The sequence below is a fragment of the Podarcis cretensis genome (assembly GCF_951804945.1).
Source record: "Podarcis cretensis genome assembly, chromosome: Z".
Lineage (NCBI taxonomy): Eukaryota > Metazoa > Chordata > Lepidosauria > Squamata > Lacertidae > Podarcis > Podarcis cretensis.
In genome coordinates, this window is record NC_137184.1 from 50,196,859 (window position 1) to 50,217,413 (window position 20,555).

The 20,555-nt window shown below is 42.8% G+C and overlaps 1 protein-coding gene across 2 annotated transcripts; it reads left to right on the forward strand.

Moving 5' to 3' along the window:
- The first annotated feature begins 340 nt into the window (after positions 1 to 340).
- Positions 341 to 19,537, forward strand: PHF6 (PHD finger protein 6). Of its 2 annotated transcripts, none has more exons than XM_079962294.1 (11): positions 341 to 478; positions 8,688 to 8,861; positions 9,262 to 9,363; positions 10,600 to 10,733; positions 10,921 to 10,964; positions 12,673 to 12,833; positions 12,972 to 13,115; positions 13,609 to 13,713; positions 14,212 to 14,345; positions 17,313 to 17,439; positions 17,762 to 19,537. In XM_079962294.1, exons 2-10 carry the CDS (start codon positions 8,724 to 8,726, stop codon positions 17,437 to 17,439), a joined length of 1,089 nt encoding a protein of 362 aa, XP_079818420.1. In that variant the 5' UTR covers positions 341 to 478; positions 8,688 to 8,723; the 3' UTR covers positions 17,762 to 19,537. The 2 variants fall into 2 exon arrangements, with proteins under 2 accessions (XP_079818420.1, XP_079818419.1); XM_079962293.1 differs by lacking the exon at positions 341 to 478 and adding an exon at positions 848 to 904.
- Positions 19,538 to 20,555: the final 1,018 nt, after the last annotated feature.

The following is a 20,555-nucleotide window of genomic DNA, read 5'->3' on the forward strand; positions in this document are numbered from 1 at the left end:
AACCTGTAGCGGCGGCAGCAGTAGCAGCAGCGCATGCGCGGAGCTCCTCCATTGGAAACGAGCGCGCGCTAGCCACTCCGCCTCTTCCCGCTCCCTTTTCTGCGCAGGCGCGAGACTGGTTAACCCCTACTACTCCTTCCATCCCGCCACCAAAGGCGCGTGAGGGAAAGTCTAGTCCCTCGCAGTCGCCATATTAGTTGGGTTTTTTAAAAACCACCCCAATCAGGGCGCATGCGCAGTAAGCGGCCGCCGCGGCGGCCAAAAGGGCAGGCGAGCCGCTTGGTTTGGCTGAGGGCGTGGCATAAAACGCCGGTCTCGCGGGCGTCAGGCGCCGTTCGTGCGTGCGTGCTTGCGTCAAGCTTGGCGGCGGCGGCGGCGGCGTCTTTTTCCTCCTGCTGCTGCTGCTGCTGCTGCTGCGGAGCCTCCGGAGGAAAAGGGCGGTTGACGCCGAGCGAGGAGCTGCGCCCCGGCCGAGCGGGTGAGTCCCACGCCCCCCTCCCGGAGGGCCGGGTTGCCATGGGAACCGCTCCTCGCTGCCCTGGGGCGGGGGCCGGGACACCCGCTTCCCCCTGCGGGCGGGGGGCCTCGGGGGGACCTGCCGCCCTCGCCCCTCCGGCGGCCCTCAGAGGAGCCGGGCTGGGAGGGTCGCCCAGGGGTCATCTAGTCCAGCCACCCCGAGGGGGGCTGCCTTTCCCTCCCTCCCTCCCCCCCACCCGCAGCCCCAGGGGCCATGGCGTCCCGTCGCCGGCCTTTCCAGGGGCCCTGCAGCCGAGTTGCGGGTCAGCTGCTGCTGCTGCTTCGCTGGGTCGTTTGCTGAGGTTGACCGCGCACTTTTCTCTTCCAGGGCGCTCGCCGCCAAGTACAAGGTTCCTCTCCCGCTCTTCGCAGGAGCCTTGTGAGATGGGTCTGTAAGGGGAAGGGGCTGCTGGGCGGGGGGCGGGGGAGCGGTGCAAGGTCAGTCAGCTACTAAGTCCCACCTGGGCGGAGGTGGGCCCACGTGTCCTAAGTCTTCGTGTCTACACCTGGGCGCTCTAGGCCTAAACTCGCGGTTTGGGGATGGGACTGCCTTACAGGGAAACTGCATTGAGGTCGCTGGGGCTTACACCCAAGCAAACCTGTACTGAATTCCACCGACACATACACATGCACAAGCAGAATATCTGACTAGTAGAGCTGTTGCGTTAAGCACCTGTTCTTGGAAGGAAAACCCATAGCATTCAGTGAGACTTATTCCTTGATACCATGCATTGCCTTGCTGGCTTCATAAGGATGTCATCGTAAAAACAAGAGTTCATGTGTTTGTAATACAGCAATGCTTCAGAATTCCAGTAGATGGAAACCGCAGGAGGTGGAGAGCGCTTTTATGCTAGAATCCCGCTTACAGGTTTCCCACAGGCATCTGGTTGGCCACCATGAGAACAGGATGCTGCACTAGATGAGCCTTTCGCCTGATTCATAGAATCACCAAATTGTAGAGTTGACGGGGACTCCTGAGGGTCATCTAATGCGGCCTGCTGCAACAATTCAGCAGGCTCTTATGTTCACAATAGCTTCATTGTTAGCTGCACTAAGCTAGCACATTTTCAGATGCCCAGGGTTTTGTGTGTTACTCAGTTGTCCTTGCCCTGCACGGCCAGTTGGTTTCCCCCTTGTTGCAAATCTGAGTGTTAGGGCACAATGGTTTGCTTTAAGCTGCCCACCCATGTATGTTTACCTGGGAATAAGTCCTGAGATGTTCAGTGTAGTTTACTTTCTAGTAGATACTCAGGATTGCAGCCCTAATGAGTTTGTGGCTGAGGTGAGATGAATGTGGGACTTCCAACTCTTAAAATGTGCCTGCTGTCTCTGTTGTAGAAGGGTTGGGAAGGGCTGCAGCTTTGCAGTATAGCTTCTGCTTTGTATGCAGAAAGTTCTAGGTTCAAGTCCCAACAACTCTGGGTATGATTGGGAAACATTCCATGTCTGCAGCACTGGATGGATGCTGCCAATCATTATAGACAGCACTGAGCTGCTAGAGGCACCAAGGATCTAACTGTACAAGGCAGCTTTCCTATGCCTGCCATTACAAGTTATCCTATTGCCCTCTGCCAGCCAGCCACTATAGGAATGAGTGTTTAGAAACTGGTGCCTGAGTTTTTGTTGTTATTTTCCTCTTCCCTTCCCATCCTTTTTCCCTTGTATATCACGTTTTTTAAGATTCCAAGCCTGGTACTATGGACTGCCTTGTTTTGGTTGTATGTTAGCTGCTCTTTGACTAAAGATTGGGGTACAAATTCAATAATAAATCCTCTCCTGGTTTCAGGCATAGTCTATTGGAAGTGCATTTATCTGTAAAAAAAGGTACAGCAAGGAGTTTGGTGAGATGATGTTGCTATAGTAACATTTCTATCTAGGCACATAGTGTCCCATGTTGGTTGTGGACCAGGGGAGTTCTGTTGAAATGAATTTTTCTGATCACCCTGCCTGTTTCTCTTTTCATTTCAGTATTACTTTCCTGTAGCTATGGTGTGTTTGCAAAGCAGTCAGGAGGAGAGACAAGGACATTTCCTGAGATCTTGAAAAATATGTATGGATATGAATAGCTGCCCAGTAGGCAACATGAAACATACACATCCAGTTCCATATGCCAGTTCCATATGAAACTTCTTAATGTTCTCTATAGCCTCTTCACATTTGGGTTTTGTTTCACTGGCCTTTGATAGAAGACAAACACCTTTGGAGAGCTTTGACCAAGTGTCACCGATTCTCTGAACATTCTGAGTCTTGAGTAATTGTCCTGCTTCATCTTGAATAACTAAAAGCTCATTCCTTATGGGACTGACAGTAGTTGTCACTTGTATTAAATTCTCGTAATGTGTAAAACTTGAAAGGGGCCTCCACCTCCCCAAACCTCTGGGAGAAATTTCTTGGTTTGATATGCACACAGGTATTGGTGAGAGCAGTTAGAATGCTTGTACTATTCTGTCTTAACTTAAGTTCCGTCAAAATGTGAGTATCCCATTAGAATATGCCTTACTCAAACTGCAAGGGTGTACTATGTTGTGCTCAGCTGATGATCTTAGCTGGGTGGATTTAGCAAACAAATAATGGAAGGTAGCAGTTCCCTAAAATATATTGTACCAACGCCATTTAGGGACTTCAAGGTTGAATTGTGCCTGACTGACAATGGAGAACAAGCACATATGTTGAAAAGCTGGCACAGAGTGTGCCTGGCTAATGCCATTGTCAATTGTATGTACACAGCAGAAGTGGAAAAAGCACAGGTGCTTATTTGCCTGCTTTGGATATCTGTAGCGCTCTGGCTTGTGATTTGTGGCTCCCATTGCTGATTCACCCAATAAATACACCCCAAGTGTTTGGGACCCATTGCATATAATTGTTTTGGGTGTGCAAATAAAAATTATGCACATACTTGTGAAGATATAACAGTATACCAGTGGGCAATGGGTGTCTGCCAGCTTGTCTATCAAAAGGATGAACATGTTAGCTGGGATTGACCAAAGTTCCCTGTTGAGTGCACTGTAACAAAACTAGGGTTTCTGTTGCACAAATATCTTTAAGTGGCAACACAGTTTTAAAGTCTACTATTTTTATATAGGGCTGGAAGCCTAAATCAATGTGACTTCCATTTACTGCTTTGAATCTGACTATTAATCTTTTCCTACAAACACACACACACAGCAGAATCCAGGTCAAGTTAAGCACTTCTATTCTCTATTTTCTAGTATTTTGTTACAGGGCTTTAAAGGGGAATGCCATAGTATTCACAGTTGGCACCATGGATGCTAACCCTTTTCAGACACATTCTTGGAGCATTAATTTGCAGTCCCAAAAAGAATTTTGCCATTTGTTCCATAGTTACTTTGTTTACATTTCTGAAAGCCAAGCATAAAGATTTCCAGTGATCAATTTCAGAAATAATGCTAGTGCCACAATTTTTTTCAGTCCAAAAGCACCTGCTCATTTGCCTACATTCCTCTTTGTATGTTGCTACTGCATTACTTCTCAGTTGCAAGATCTCTTGCAAACCCAGGAAATCCTAAGCATGTTTTTGTTATAACGTAAATGTGAAGTATATCCAATCATACTAAAATGTTTGGCCGTTTTGAGACCTCTGAAGCCCTGTCCTCTTGGAGAAATGACAGGCTAGGACTTGACTCTAACAGCTAAATGGAGCATGAAGACCAGCTCTTGAATTTCCCTCCTTTCCATGGCTTAGGTGACATCACTGCTGCTTTTCCTCCTGTACTTAATAAATAGCCTGCTGGTTGAAGCTTTTTTTGAGCCAGCCTTTCCCCCCATGCCCTAGAAATGAGCCATTTAGAAAAGTGCAGTGGGGCCACAAGAAGGGCTTAAGACACAATAGGCATTTATAGGGGGGAATGGTCACCTTTCTATCTTTGTTTGTACCCATAAAGCCATGCTATGGAGAAATAAAGCCTTGAATATTGTTTTGAAAGGAGGTGGGGTTCCCTCCCCAGTTTTATTCTGCTAAATACATCATGGTAGTTATCAAACCTTCATAAAGAATCCACTAGAACATATTGGTGATGCTTAAGGCCCTGATTCAGTAAACATACATGTTTAACTTGATTCCTGAGTAGTCTTGCAAGTAAGAAGTTGGGATTCTGGGTTGGAAAATTAAGTATCTTTGGAATGCAATTATAGGCAGTGGCAATCTTTAGTCTGAAACCATTGTGTTGCTACTGTTGATGTTTCTGGAAGAAACTTTTATGCTGTGTAAAGTGGCATGTGACTTCTGTTATTAGCTGGGAAATTGTCAGAAGAGTTTCCAGTTCAGGAATGTGTGTGCATATTCAGGTTTCTATGGTGCATTGACTTTTTAAAGTTGGTGGTTCCTGTTCAGTTGGTGGTTTTTCAGATTATATTGCAGGAAAGCTTGAACTAAAACTGGATTTTAAAGAGAAAAACATTGTAGGCCATAAACATAGGAAACCGCCTCATACAAAGTCATACCACTGGTCTGTTTAGCTCAGTACTATGTACACTGATCATAGCATCACTCCAAAACTTCAGAGAGCAACGTATCCTAGTCCTACTTGAATATGCCAGGAGATTGAACCTGGGGCCTTTTTTGCATGTAAAGCTGATGCTCTACTTCCACTGAGCTCCAGCATCTCCCCATAAATCAAGGACAGTGTTGTGAGGACAAGTAAGGCAACTATATTGCAAAGGCCAGTGAATACAGCAGCCTTCCCCAACTTGGTGTCCTCCAGATATTTGAAACTTTCTTCAGAAGGAGTGCATTGCTACTGTTGCTTTTATACAAGGGAAGGTTGAGGAGGTCACTCTGAGGGATGGGCATGAACCAGTAGTGAGGAACCTGTGGTCCTCCAGATGTTGCTGGACCATTTCTGGCAACCCCAGCTGGCATGGTCATTAGCCAGGGATGATGATGAGGAGGAGGAGGAGTCCAATGATGTCTTGAGGACCACAGGTTCCATGCCACTGCCTAACTGTTTACTGCCGTGGTGGCAACACCCAATCAGAAATGGATCTGTGTCTATCTGCATAACTGAGGCATTTATTGATTACACTAGAGTGCAACAAGGATTGTTCTCGAAGGTTCAAAGTGGTTTAGACTAATATTTAAGTTTTCATTTTAAAAAATCTCAAAAGAATGGAAAATTTTATTGCATTCTGAACAAGGGTAGTCAAACATCTCATTCTAGAAAGTTTTGCCTGATTTTTATAAATGTCAAACGGTGTTAGAATTATGATACTTTGAAGATTAAAGGCACTAACAAGCTAAATTTTAAGTAAAAAGCACAAACTTAGCAACAGTTCTGTTAGTTTCATTAGATGCCTTAGAAATTGTTATGTTGGAAGCTGAAGTATTTTATTAAATTTCTTGCCTCATCTTGCATTTTGCTGTGCTTGCATTTCTGGTGTGAAAATACTCAGTATTCATTTTAAAATATGATACTGATTGTAAGCCTGGGGGGGCATGTTTTGAAAGGCCCAATATAAACCCTTCAACAATAAATAAATAATTTTTTTTTGTTCTTCTGTTAGCCTATTTTTTTGGTTGTGAGCTGAGCTCCTGTTACTGGGTCAACAAATGACCACATATATTGTGACGAAATAGGGACACGGGTGGCGCTGTGGGTAAAACCTCAGTGCCTAGGACTTGCCGATTGTAAGGTCGGCGGTCGAATCCCCGCGGCGGGGTGAGCTCCGGTCTCTCGGTCCCAGCTCCTGCCCACCTAGCAGTTCGAAAGCCCCCTTAAATGCAAGTAGATAAATAGGTACCGCTTTATAGCGGGAAGGTAAACGGCATTTCCGTGTGCTGCGCTGGTGCCGGCTCGCCAGAGCAGCTTCGTCACGCTGGCCACGTGACCCAGAAGTGTCTTTGGACAGTGCTGGCTCCCGGCCTCTTAAGTGAGATGAGCGCACAACCCTAGAGTTGGACACGACTGGCCCGTACGGGCAGGGGTACCTTTACCTTTATTGTGACGAAATAAAAGTAGTAAGGGTGACATGTTTTGCCAGAGCTGGCAAAAAAATCACTTCAGTCATTTGCCACAAAACTAGTTATCAGTCCCTAGAAATTTAACATACTTTTTCCAGCTCCAAAATGTTCAGTTATTTTGTGGATATGTAGAGAGGTGGAGAAACATGTACACCAATGGTTCCCAATTAGCTAAGTACAGTGGACCCATTTTTCTAAAGCCAAGCTTTTGAAAAAGCCCTACTTTTGAAAATTTTGATATCTCTATGGTAGTTTTTCTTATATGAATGGTGCTATGGACCCCCTGGGTGGGTTACGGACCCCCAGTTGGGAACCACTGATGTACACCACCTGGAGGAGTAGTGGGATATAACTGAAGAAGATGGTGGTGGTAATATGTTTGAAGTCATCTCATCTCAAAAAGGATACATTAGAGCTGAGAAAAGGCAACCAAAATTATTATGAAGCTAAACCCACTCTGCTAAAAGGAAAGGTTCCAAAATCTGATGCTTTCCAGATTTTTTTTTTGGGGGGGGGGCACCCGGCCATGATGCTGTGGGGAAAGTGAGTGGTGGTTGTCGTTGTTATCTGCACCTGTCATAATACTAGAATAATACTAATAATACTAGACTGGAGCATCATAATACATAATACTATACATAATACTAGACTGGAGCATCAAAAGAAACATTCAAGCTAGACAAAGAAGCACCAGTTCTTAGCATCTGTCTCAAGAGACAATAAAGTGTGCCTCCAGGAGTGAAGTCAATTTGCTATGTTAGTAGCACTGAAGTGACCTTCCCAGGCACAAACCTGGACAGTGGACATGGAGATCCTGGGCTGCCCAGGTGACAAGACAGACACACACACACACACACACACCGGCCTCACTGATGTGGTCCAAAGGAAAGCAGAGCAATACATTGCACAAGCTGCCACAAGCTGTGGTGTTGATGGCCTTAAAACAGGGTTAGACAAAATAATGAAGCATTGTGTCAAAGGCTTATTAGCCTTGGTGGCTACAAGGACTGCCCATGTCCATATGCAGGATGCCACTGGACCTTGTTGCAGGGGAGCAACAATGAGAGGGCAGTTGGCTTCAAGCCCCAGCTGTAGGGTTCCTGGAATGATCTGCCCAGCCATTGTGAGAAGCAGGATGTTGGATGAGGTAGGCTCTTGGTATGATGCAACAAAGAAGTTACTTTATTTGGTGGGGGGAATAAAACTTGTGTGTGCGCGCACACACATGCATGTGCACATGCAGCTTCTGGATGTTGCTGCAAAGAATGGTTGACATTCTATGTTCTTCACATGATCACAAGTGTGATGTCAAGACCAGAACCACATGCACAGCTTCCGAAGACCAGAGTGTTACCTGCTCAGTGGCATAGCGCTGTGCTATTAGTGTTTGTGTGGTTCATTCAGTCTTCTGGCCAAAACTCCTGTAGCTCTTTGCACATACATGAGAAAGCTATGCATGTCATAGTGCTGATCTGTATCATACTGCACAAGTTTATGAGTTTGTAGCTGCATGCGTGACTCTCTCAATGAGGCAATGGCAGATGTCCTGGTCACTTGGAGGCTTCTAATATTCTTATTTTAGAATGATTGGGAAATCTGGTTGGTACCAGATAGCCACATTTTAACTAATTGGATGAACATTTCTACCTGACAAGCTCAGATGTTGATGCTTTCTGTAATGTGCATACCCCATGGATGAGCAAATTAAATCATTCATCAGCAGTTTGCCACAAGATACATTTTGATCCTCTGTTATTTACAAGCTGAGCCTGCAAATGAGTGCAGTGTTGAGTGCTTTCTATTACAATATTTTCTAAAAATTTGTATTAAAATACAGTTGACTTTCCTAGGGCAACTTAAAATAAATCAATAGCAAAAGCAGGGTGAGGCTCAAGACTGATTTATAGCATTCTAAGTTCAAGATGGTATGATATCCATTCTTCTCAAATGCTCTTTGTCTTTTTTCAACTTTCTTTATTTGGGCACTCTTCCTTTTGGGGTTTTTGTCAGTTTTCATTCCTTGCAGAAGGGCTGCTTTGGCAACATGCAGATTTACTTGGAAGCGCCATGGTCCACCACCAGGCATTTTAAATCTTGAAGATGCTTTTGATAAGGAATGCTAAATAGCTGGTGAACTAGAGAGAGGCTAACATGATTGTTTGTACCCTCTTTTTTGTTGTTCTGTGTTGGCAAGGCTTGAAGTAGCATTCTTCGAACTGCTGTAAGAATCATGTCGGCAGCAGCTGGACAGAAAAAGGGACCCGGCAGGCAGCGCAAGTGCGGCTTCTGCAGATCCAACAAAGATAACGAATGTGGGCAGCTACTGCTTTCTGAAAACCAGAAGGTGGCAGCACATCATAAGTGTATGGTAAGTGCTCCCAAACACTGCTGGAAGCTGCTCTTAGGGCAGAACACTGCTGCAGTGGGCTAAGAGGAGTTTGACAGGTGGGAGGGGGTACTTGAGGCTTCCTCCACCCTGATAATTCTCCCCTCAATTGCCTCTCATTGTTATTTTTAGTGTGATTTCCCCCCCCCCCCCCGGCAGGCGTCAACATTGTTGAATTCATAGGACTGATGTCCAAGTAAGCTTATGCATAGGATCATACTGCCCATTAAAACGCTTTAGAACAGACCATTATATATTCATAACTTCCTATAGTACTGCATGTTAAGAAACCTCTCTCTAATGTAGAAGTTCTGATATTGTCTTTAATTTAATCAGTTCTGAAGTCACAATTAGCTCGTTCTCTCTTTTGGTCTCTTTTTAGCTTTTTTCATCTGCTTTGGTATCTTCACACTCTGATAATGAGAGTCTTGGAGGCTTTTCCATTGAAGACGTTGAAAAGGAAATAAAAAGAGGTACCAAGCTGGTAAGATGGCATTTCTAGCTCTTGAAAGTGAAAAAGCTCAACTCGAAATGAAATTTTGTTCAGTAAGTTGATAAAACTGCCAGCAGAAAAGCAGCAGTGCCAGTTTCCAGGAAGGTTTCACTGAAATCTTGTGAGCTCTTCCAGAGATTGTGAGATCTCACAAGGTTTTGCTGGAAGGTGATACCACTGCCAGCGCTTTGCACCAGCATGCAATGCAGGTAAGAGAGACATGACGCGGGCAGCAGGAAGGGGGCAGCACATTTCCATTTCATCTCCAGTTGCAAAACGGGATGCAACACCCCTGGGTCATTCTGCTCCATCCTGTGAATGTATTTTCTGGCACAGCAAGGTCTAGGGAGCTTTAAAGTGAATTGCCACTGTTCTTGAAGAAACCCCCTCCTTTTTTTGTGTGTGTGTGTCTATACCACTGTACTGTAATGTATTTGTGTAGAAAGCTGCCATAGGAGAACAGCTACTGCAACAAAACAGTGTTTGGAGGAGGCAATAGGCACACTCTCTTATGCTGCTTTTGTGCTCAACAGTAGTTTTGCAGCTGTTTTCAGTAACAGAATTGTCTGCATTGCCAAACATCTGATCTTGAAAAGATTTTAATAGAAGTTGTTTTGTACACCGATAAGTTTCCTAAAGTGATTGGATTGTGTTGCAAATCATGGATTAATTTGGCAGCTACTTAAATACAGACTGTTTCACTTCTTGCCTAATATACAAAGCTAGTTGTATTTGGGGCTTCTGCATTTCCTCTTGATTTCAGTGGAGTGTCTGAAGATCATGTGTGTGCCAGATAGATACACACAGTGTAACTCAGAAGTGTAGCTTTGCTACTTATCCGAGTTAGTAGGTGATATATAAGTGTAGAATATCTCAGAGTCTAATGGCACCTTAGACCAACAATGGCATAAGCTTTCATGGACCATAGTGCTCAAAAGCTATTATACCATAATTAGTTGCTTTTTAAGGTGCCTTTAACTTGTGTTTTTGCTGTAACAGACTTAACATGGAAACTGAAGTACAGTATAATCCCTGTTTATTCGGACTGAATACACATTTCCTCTGCCTTTAATTTGGTGCAGCTTCCTTTTCACATTCTAAAGTATCATGCGAAAGAAATAGCAGTACCAATTCAGTGCAATAAGCTTCCTTTCCCTCAGTTCTGCTCTAATCGCCTTTGCTGGTAAGAAGAAAGGTTCCAAACGTGTGTCTTTTTCCTGCTTTCAGATGTGCTCCTTATGCCACTGTCCTGGAGCAACTGTTGGTTGTGATGTAAAAACCTGCCACAAGACTTATCACTACTATTGTGCGTTGCATGATAAAGCTCAGATCCGAGAGAAACCTTCTCAAGGCATTTACATGTAAGGACCACTTGCATCTCTCCACCATTAAAGGAACCAACTTTCGTACTTAAGCAGAGATTTTCTGAGGTGGATTTCTTTCAGTGCAAAGTGCCTTGAAGTCTTGTTAGTGACGATATAGTTCTAAGCAGATATAAAAGCTTTTCCTTTGTGGCTGACTTTGCTCTCTCCAATGTTCTATCCCTAGGATATTATGTCGAAAACACAAGAAAGCACCACACAACTCTGAAGGTAAAATTATTCATAGCTCATTGTTTTAAGTAGTTCCGCATCAAAAAGTACATGCTTTCCAGTCAAGAGAAAATAGGATGAGGGCAGAAGCATATTAATAAGAAATAAATTACTCTTTGAGTAAACCTTCCTTGATCACAAGCATAAGCAAAGAAGAGTCCTTAAACAAGTCAAAAGCCAGCTCAGCTAATCAGGGTTTGAGCCAGAATTCCTGGGTCCTATGACATGGCAAGTCACTATTCTTCTAAAGTGACACTAATCTCTGCTGTGAAGTGGTAGAAGGAGGAGAATGGGAGGCTTGTCCACGGATCACTAAACCAGAGCTTTCCAAACTGTGTCGTGACACACTAGTGTGTCAGCTACAATGTGTGGGTGTGTCGCATGAATGCTCCCCACACTTCTCACCAGGCTAGAAAGGGGTTAGTTTAACCTCCAGTTTGCTAGCAAAACTGAATTACTGTGTCGCAAAATGATGCATGTCGAAAAAGTGTGTCACCAACGTGAAAAGTTTGGAAAGCTCTGCACTAAACCATAGCATAGCATTGCCTCTGAAAACTGAGGTTGCACATGGGCCTATCATCCTCTCTGAATTTGTCTTTTAATGCCATTTAAGCAATCAGCACATCTTATTCTAGCAACCAGTAGCACATTGTGTGATGGTCTAGTACTATGGGAGTAGGAGGAAAAAGTTCTCTTCGCACTTTCACCACTATTTGCAAGAGTTTATAAACCTTATGATGTGTTGCTTTCTTTCTGAACTAAATCCTAACACTACAGAGATGAGTTCCTCAAAATTTATCTGCAGGTGTGGTGTCTAGCAAAAAAGGAATTGGCTGTGTATAACATGTTCCATAAAGCGAGATGAGTGCCGCAACCCCAGAGTCGGTCACGACTGGACCTAATGGTCAGGGGTCCCTTTACCTTTACCTAACATGTTCCATTATCTGGCCTAAATTCCACTGTGAATTCTAACCTGTCTGCACACGTGGAATTACTTTCCCCTCAAAAATACCAAAAAGGCTGTTCCCTCAGCCTTTGGTGTGTTCCCTCACTATTGGTTGTTCCCTCACTATTGGTGTGTGGCTGAAGTTGGGCTCATTGAAAAAGTGTCCACATTTTTAATCAAAACTCCATGAGCAGAGTGTGCTTTGACCTCTAGAGAAATGGGAGCCTGCATGTTTTCTTGTCTCAAAAGACTTATTAGCAAGAACAGAACAACAATCTATTCAGTGTACAGTACATTGAACAAGCAGAATAAGCAAGCCCTAATGGTTTCAGTAGACATTCTAATAATTGCACTGTTTAATTCAAGGAACACTGTAAGAAAATACTTGTTTTTGCTCTTTGGCTGCTAATTCTGGGAATCTGTTATGTATATTCAGAAGTAATGGGAGAAGTGAACATGGGAGAACTTTAGCCGTATCAGTTCCTCCCTTCCTATAACTGGAAGTGAGCTTACATAAGTTATTTGGAACTTGCTTTCCCAGGTTATTGTGATTATGGCAGTGAGGAACATTGGGGTCTTATAACACAGGTTTTCAAATAATTAAAAAGTAGCCTGGGTTTAGCCCAATAAATTGCTGCTGCCATGTCAAAGCAAGCCCTGCTTTCCTCCCCAGGCAATCTTTTGTGCCAGTGGGTGTGTACCCTACAGGAGCTTGTGAAAAACCATTCTAGCTTTTTTATGTGTGGGGTTTTCTTCCTTCAGATTTAGGAGAAGGTTTAAATGAACTAAATGAGTTGGAAACATCCCCTCCCAAAAAGAAGGGGCGCAAAGGAAGGCCCAGAAAATTGAGTCTCAAAGGGCAGCCAGAAGATACTCGATCCACATCTTCACATGGCACAGATGATGTAGAAAGCAGTTCTTATGTAAGTGCCTTCTGTGTTTGTTTATAAACCTCTCAAAGAAGTCTAGGTCTCTTTTTTTATAATGAACTTACTTTGTTGCCTTGTGTTAAAACTATATTTCTTGTTCCTGCACATTTTAGAAAAGTTTTTTTCTTCCAGAGAGACAGATCGCCACACAGAAGCAGCCCCAGTGATACAAAACCTAAATGTGGATTCTGTCATGCAGGTGAAGAAGAAAATGAAGCTCGAGGGAAGCTTCATATATTCAATGCCAAAAAGGCAGCTGCACATTACAAGTGCATGGTGAGAAAAGTCATTTTGTCCTTATTCTCTGGGAGTTCAAACATTTTCAGTAAAACTTTTCCCATGACATAGTATCATAAGCTGGATGTCCACCTCCTCACATTAATTTGAAATATAGCCGTCTACCAGCCAGGGCTTGCACACTTCACGGTGCCACCTAGTTTAATGACATAAAAAGTGCTTCAGGGTCAAACCAAAAGTTCATCTAGTCCAGCATTCTCTTTCCCATAGTTACCAGCCATATATTTCCAAGATGCCTTTATAAACAAGCCTTGAAGCCAAGACTTAACCCCTCACTGTGTACTGCCTCTGAACCTATATAGCTAGCATACTTAGTAGTCATTGACTGATCTCTTTTCCCCTCAGTGAATGTGCCCATACCCCTTTTAAAGCCTCAGCACATCGCCATCTGCCTGTCACATGTCCTTTTTTGACGTCCCACACAGCCAAGGTTTCCCACATTCCTAATATTTTGCCTCTCCTTTCTTCCTAGCTATTCTCTTCTGGCACTGTACAATTGACAACAACTTCAAGGGCAGAGTTTGGTGATTTTGATATTAAAACTGTACTTCAAGAAATCAAACGAGGGAAAAGAATGGTATGTCCTTCTTGTCTGAGCCTGACCTATCCACCCACCTGGCTTTTACCCTGCCTCTTCTCCAAAGAGCTGAGTGCTGCAGACATGATTCCTTGCACCCTTTCTTCTCACAGCAACTGTAGACTTGAGAACAGTGACTGACCCAAAGTGACAGAATAAGCTTTGTAGTAAAGCAGAGGTTTGGAGCCAAGTCTCCCCTGGTCTCTCACATTAGCCACTACTGCAGATAGAAAGTAATGCATGTTGAGCGGCTGTATCTACTTTTAAAAGTTTTAATAACATGAATTCCCCAGCAAACTGCTTGCATGCTGTTGAAAAATGTTACCAGAAATGAGAACTTTAAGAATATGAAATTTATTGTGAAGCAGGAAGATATAGATTAATACCTCTCTCTCTCCCCCCTACCCCTCTCTCTCTCTCTCTCTCTCTCTCTCTCTGTGTGTGTGTGTGTGTGTGTGTGTGTGTCTGTCTCCTCCCTCTAATGTCTCTGTGTAATAGAAATGCACCCTTTGTAGTCAGTCTGGTGCAACTATTGGATGCGAAATCAAAGCCTGTATCAAGACTTACCATTACCACTGTGGAGTGCAAGACAAAGCAAAATACATTGAGAACATGTCACGAGGAATTTACAAGTAAATGCCATTCTCTTTTACTTTGCCACACACTTTACTGGAGCATAGGGCAGGCTGGCCATGGGGTTATCATTTCTATGTAGTTGAACTGATGTGAATAGAGAGGCATGTATGTTTTGGCCAACAGGAAACTCACATGAGGCAGTATATTTCAATTTGTTCCACTGAAGACTGTAGACTTCTTCACTATGCTTAACACAGAATAATGTTTCCAGTAATGTTTTGAAATTAGCAAGGCATTCTGCCAAAGTTAAACTTGTGTGTTTTAATGTATTAAAAAGCATGCTTTTGAAACGTTGCTCTACAACCATGTTCTTTGTGTTCCTAAATGTAGTGCAGGGGTGGGGAGTCTGCAGTCCTCAGTTATAGGTGGCTTCTAACTTCCATCAACCCTGCTGAGCATGGCCAGTGGTCAGGGGTGATGGGAGTTGTAGCCTAGCAACATCTGGAGAGCCACAGGTTCCCAACCTCTGATTTAGTGGGACTGTATTAATAGCGTTTTCTGTACCTGGGATAGGGAACCTGTGACCTTCCTTGTAGCTGAACTACAACTCTCATCTATTGGCCACGCTGGCTTGGGCTGAATTGAGTTTACTTACATCTGGAGGGCTACAAGCTCCCCACTCCTGTTTATAATTATCTGAATAGTTCTTATGCAGTTATTTCTTCGCGCGCTCCCCTCCCAAAGCAAATGGAAGCTGAGAAGGGATTTGCTGAAAGTGATGGCCAAAGTGAGATGACAGCACATCAGGCTGTTTGTCCAGCCCAGTGTTGTCTCTCTGGGAGCTCAGGCCATCTGACCCTTTCTAGGTGGTTTCAACACCAACTGCAGTTTCCTATGACAGTTCTTCTTAGGGATGACTGCTCTCCAGCACCCCAGGCTCACACCCAAATTGCCTAATGGCCTTATTGCCATTGTGTCTGACCCCAAAGGTTGGTCACAAAGTGGCATTTCCTGAACAGTGTGGTGCAAGTTCTGTCTCTTCAAATTTGGTGGTTTGGCTTCATGTCGCCTTATTTGTTTTTCCTTCTTTGAGTGTCTTAGCTTGATTTACCTGGAAAGTGCCTTCAGACATCTTGAGCACAGTCTTGTTGGATTGCTTTGCAGTGCAGGGAGGATAGAATGATACTTAGTTCCGGCTTTTTGTGCCCAACTGATTCAGTTAGTTCCTCCTAAAGAATTTGCAGTATTAGGAACCTGGAAGGAAAGCCATGGCCAATGGATTGAGTTCAACAAGTGCTTTTCACACCCAAAGACAGCATCTTAACAAGCAGTGGTGTGAAGCAGAAAAGCTCCCACAAAGCTTTCAGCTGCTATGTATTTTTTGTTGGGACTTGGAAAAAACATATTCCCAATATAAAATTAATAACTTAATAGATTTTTAGTTGTATGCTTATTGCTATTGTTAGCCATGCTGGGAACAAGAATACGTACTGAAGTATTCATTGGGGGTATACATTATGTATGTAAATAAATATATCTGTACATGGACAGCTTGAGAATTGTAGTGAACTTTATTCAGGTGGCTGTGATATATATATATGTGTGTGTGTGTGTGTGTGTGTGTGCGCGCGCGCGCACGCGCTTAGGGCTTTGTGCCATGTTAGAATTAGTACTCTAATGATTTTCGGTGCCTTCATTCTGCGCCCCCCCCCCAGCTCCTTAATTTAAGCCACATAAACTAACACATGCCATGAGTTGACATGGCTTATAATATTTACAAGTGTTTCAGTAAAATGTGTTTTATAAATAAGCTTTGAATTGGATTGAGTATAACACAGAGTGATCATTTTTGTATCTAATTAGAAGTAAGATTCATTAGGTTGTTTCTGTACACATTTGATGAAAAATAAGTCCCATTGAGTAAAGGAGCCGTTTACTTCTGAATAGACATGCTAGGATTGGGCTATTAGTGTAGTTCAACAGTGCTTATTTTTCTCCCTAATCATATATTCCAGTACAAATATTTTGGCTACTGGAAAATCTTTAGAGATTTTAAATAGCATATAAAATTTAAATGCTATACTTCTTTTAGTTTTGTTCTTTAAATCAGTGCTAAGTAAGTGCTAAATGAGATTCCAGTAGACATAGGGCACTGGAAATTTTTCAGGGAAAAAAAGATTTAAAATATTAATGTACATTAATTTCAGTTGGTTAACTGTGAGTAGGACTTGTCTGAATACCAAATAGATGCTAGATATTTATTGTCTCCATTTCACCCCTTATATGCTACTGAATACTGAACAGAGATGAATACTTTCCACACTCCCTTATGTAACTACCCAAATAAATGGCAATGGTCCATTGTATTTCACAATTGCATATTAGGCTTTTAGATTAGCCTAGCTGCTCTTGAAGGGGTTAGGAATTATTGTGGGATCTGCATGTGACCTTATCTGTATGTATAAGAGACCCATGAAGGACCAGCAAGAACTGGATTAGCACAGATTTGGTCAAACACTCCAAAGTCTTTTTATTCTCTGGACAGTAGTTTGGTGGAAGATATTTTGCTGCAAGGGAAGAAAGGGTTTTGGTCAAATTCAGCCTCACTGAATCACTGTTCAGAGATCAGTCCCATCCTACTCCCCCCCCCCATTAGCTTTACAGTGATTGAGGAACCTTAGCCCCATTTATAGATAGTTGGTGACAACAGCAAGGAAGCAATGCACAAGTGAGAGACACGATAGCCTTGCCTATCTCAAAGTTAGAACCACTAAATCTGTTTGGCTTGCCCTAAGGCCAGAATATTTACCCATTCATTTAGGTTATTTAAAACATTTCTATCCCTGGTCTTAAATTAAACATTTTCAGGTTGGTTTTACAATAGCTCATAAAACGCAACTGGTGAAATACATTAAAAAGCAAACGTAAACATAATCACAATGGCACGCACTGGACTAGATGAACACCCTGTGACATGGGTTGTTCCCCCCCCCCCCCGCCTCTACTTTGTATTGTCTTCTTAGGCTTTACTGTAAAAACCACAGTGGAAACGATGAGCGAGATGAAGAGGACGAAGAGCGAGAGAGTAAAAGCCGCGAGAGGTCAATAGCTGACCATAGTGGAGTTTCGCAGCAGCTCAATGGAAACTAGGTATGGAAGTTCTCACCTGCCAGCCCTCCAGGGGTGCCACAGTTAAAATAGTGTAGTTATTTGTGGTATATTTTAAGTTGAGCAATTGCCAATGATTAGGTTAGTTTTTGTTACTTTAAAAAAAAAATCCTTTTACTTTTAAAGAATCCCTGTTGCAAAAGAATCCAGGGATACTTCTCAACCTTAGCTAACTTTACGAAAAACTCTGCCTTTCTGCCAGTAAACGCAGCTGTCATGTTCAGTTAAGTAACCTGCTTTTCTCTCTTTTTATTCTGTACTATTTTAAAATCTGTTCTCTCCCTCCCTGTCATCTTTTAAACAGGTTCAAGTTAAACGGAATGAATAAGACATCCATGATTACTAATTTTTGTTTTTGTTTTGTTTTGTTTTTAAAAAAAGGCTTTATAAAGTCTGAAAGGGGTTGGGACCCCCCTTTTTTTCTTTTCTTTTTTACTGCCTGACTGTTAGAAATGTCATTGAGCTGCCAGAAGTGTTCATGTGTGAGCCTTCGATGAGCGGCATGTCAATATTATGTAGCTAGTTAGTCTGCAGTGTTTGGAGAGAACAACACACCTACCCTGAAACACTATACAAATGAGATGTAAATGTGTACAGTGTCAAAACAACAGCAAACATTGAAATAGGAAGCATGGTTTCTGGACTAAATGAATCTTCCAAGATGCGGAATATGTTAGGTTCAATAATTTTGTGCAGCAAGGGAAAGACAGAAGGTTTAACGTGCAAAGCAGACATGACTGTGCCATAGGAAGACTGTAAATAAGTGCATTTTGCATTTACCTTCACTTAAGAACCATGGAGGGAAACTGTTGTCCTCTCTTTTGCAAAAGCACACAGTGCATAGGAAAAAAAGAAAAGAATCCTGCAGCTCCAAGAGCATGTGCTGAACCATTTGGATCTTTATTCCTGTTAAGATGGTTTCTATTGCCTAGCATTCCTCGCTGGAGATGACTCAAGCTGCTGTTGACTATAAGCTGTGAGCTTCAGTACTCATGCCAAAGGGCTGTGGTTCATTCTTTCCCCCCTGCTCCCACCCACTCACCACCTCTTCTAGTCTCCCTGCTTTACCCGTGGCTAATGGCAACTGAAAACCAAGTCTTCACTTCTGGAGGCTGCAGGAGTGGGGGGAACACTCAACCTGTCTTAGATTTAAGAGTTCCTGCTTAACTCTCACTATGGAATTTAGCCACCTTTATTGGACATCATACCTCAATTGCTCTGTGCTGCGTGGAACACATCATGTTTTGTCCAAAAATAAAATATGTACAGATCCCGTATGCTGTAAGAAGAATGCAGAATAAGATTCTGGGTTTTGGTTTTTTTGTGTGTTTTTTTAATATAGAAAGAGGTCAGTATTTATTTTGAGTCTTGTGACCACTATATGAGAATGTTCTAGTATTTGATTAAGGCTTCCTGGCATATCAGCAAGTTAAATGCTGTTAAAATCTTCCAAATGCTCTGCTGGAGCCTAATTTATGCCAAGTCTTAACATCCCAGTTATGATGTCATTGAATCTTGGTATTTCTATTCATTTCTTCTGTTGTCCTAGTAAAGCCTATTGTTTTCAACACAACCAAAAAATATATATATACTTGTTTGCAAGCTAGCAAGTTCACTCTAAATGTTGTTATCTCTTTTGAATTCAAGGTAAAACTGCAAAAGGAAATATACTGACCATTGGTCAGAAAACCAGAAAGGTTCACTAGCCGTGGATGTGGCAAAAAGCACTCCATGAATATGATTTATGTTTCTGACTTCCGTTTCTGAAGCCTTTTTGAGTTTCATTTTATTTTTGATCCTTTATTGTTTTCTTAAATGCATTTAATTGATGTGTTGAGGGACTTAACTATTGTGTATAAGAACAAATACTCCCTCAAATTGAAATTCAATCCAGTTGCATTTGAAAACTTCCTGGAGGAATGCAGTTTTCGTAGAAAAGTTGTGTATAAAAGTTAACTGCTCTTATGCCATTGACCAATTTTTATTATTATTATTATTTTTTGTATTGTAACATTTAAGATTAAAGGCGCAACTTGTACTGAAATAGATTTCCGCCAGGCTCTGCGCTCTTTCAAAAGCATTGTGTGTGTTTGTTTATTCCTGTAATCGTTTCTAAATACACTCATAATTTATTATATTAGACCAGTGTTAGGGTTATTTTACTTCTTTTGGGAAGCAGTTTCAAAGTCTAGTGTGAGTCGTGATGCATTCAGAATGGACATGAAAAATCCCACAAAATTGCAAACAATTCTTTTAAAAAGCCTGCAGCCACACCACTCTGAAAGCACCCAATCCCATCTGATCTTGGAAGTTAAGCAGGGTCGGGCCTGGTTAGTACTTGGATGGGAGACAAAGAAAAACACATGCTGCTGTCAACCTCCAACCTCTGTAATGACACCCAGGGACAAAGAATGTTGACCATGTCAGGGTTCAGAGTGCCTAGGAAGGCTCATCTATAGATCATTGATAAATGGGAATAAGCTTAAGTTGATACCCATGATCATACTCAGCCTTTCTGTGAAATAAAGGGAGAAGTCTCGGAAGTAAACAAGCTGCTGAAGCTTTCACTCTGCTCGGGAACAGAAGCACACTTGTTGGCAGCATCTGTTTGCTTTTCAGCCAAAATTGGCTAACAAACCAGCTTCCACTGAAGAGGTACAGCATATTTGGTGTGTGTGGGGGGGTGGTCTCTTCTGAGGCTAAATATACCATAAAGGCACTTTCCTCTAGAGCAGGGGAAGCTGTTGTGTGGTCCCCTTGGATATTGGGACTACAGCTCCCATCATCCATTGTCATTTGCTGTGGCTGATAGGAGTTGTGGTCCAAAGCAGCTGGAGAGCCTGTGTTAGCCACTCCTGCTCCTAAAGGGAAGAAACAGAAGAATTTAGGTACTGAAGAAGAAAAGGAGTTTGGATTTGATATCCCGGCTTTCACTCCCCTTCAGGAGTCTCAAAGCGGCCGACATTCTCCTTTCCCTTCCTCCCCCACAACAAATACTCTGTGAGGTGAGTGGGACTGAGAGACTTCAGAGAAGTGTGACTGGCCCAAGGTCACCCAGCAGCTGCAGGTGGAGGAGCGGGGAATTGAACCCGGTTCCC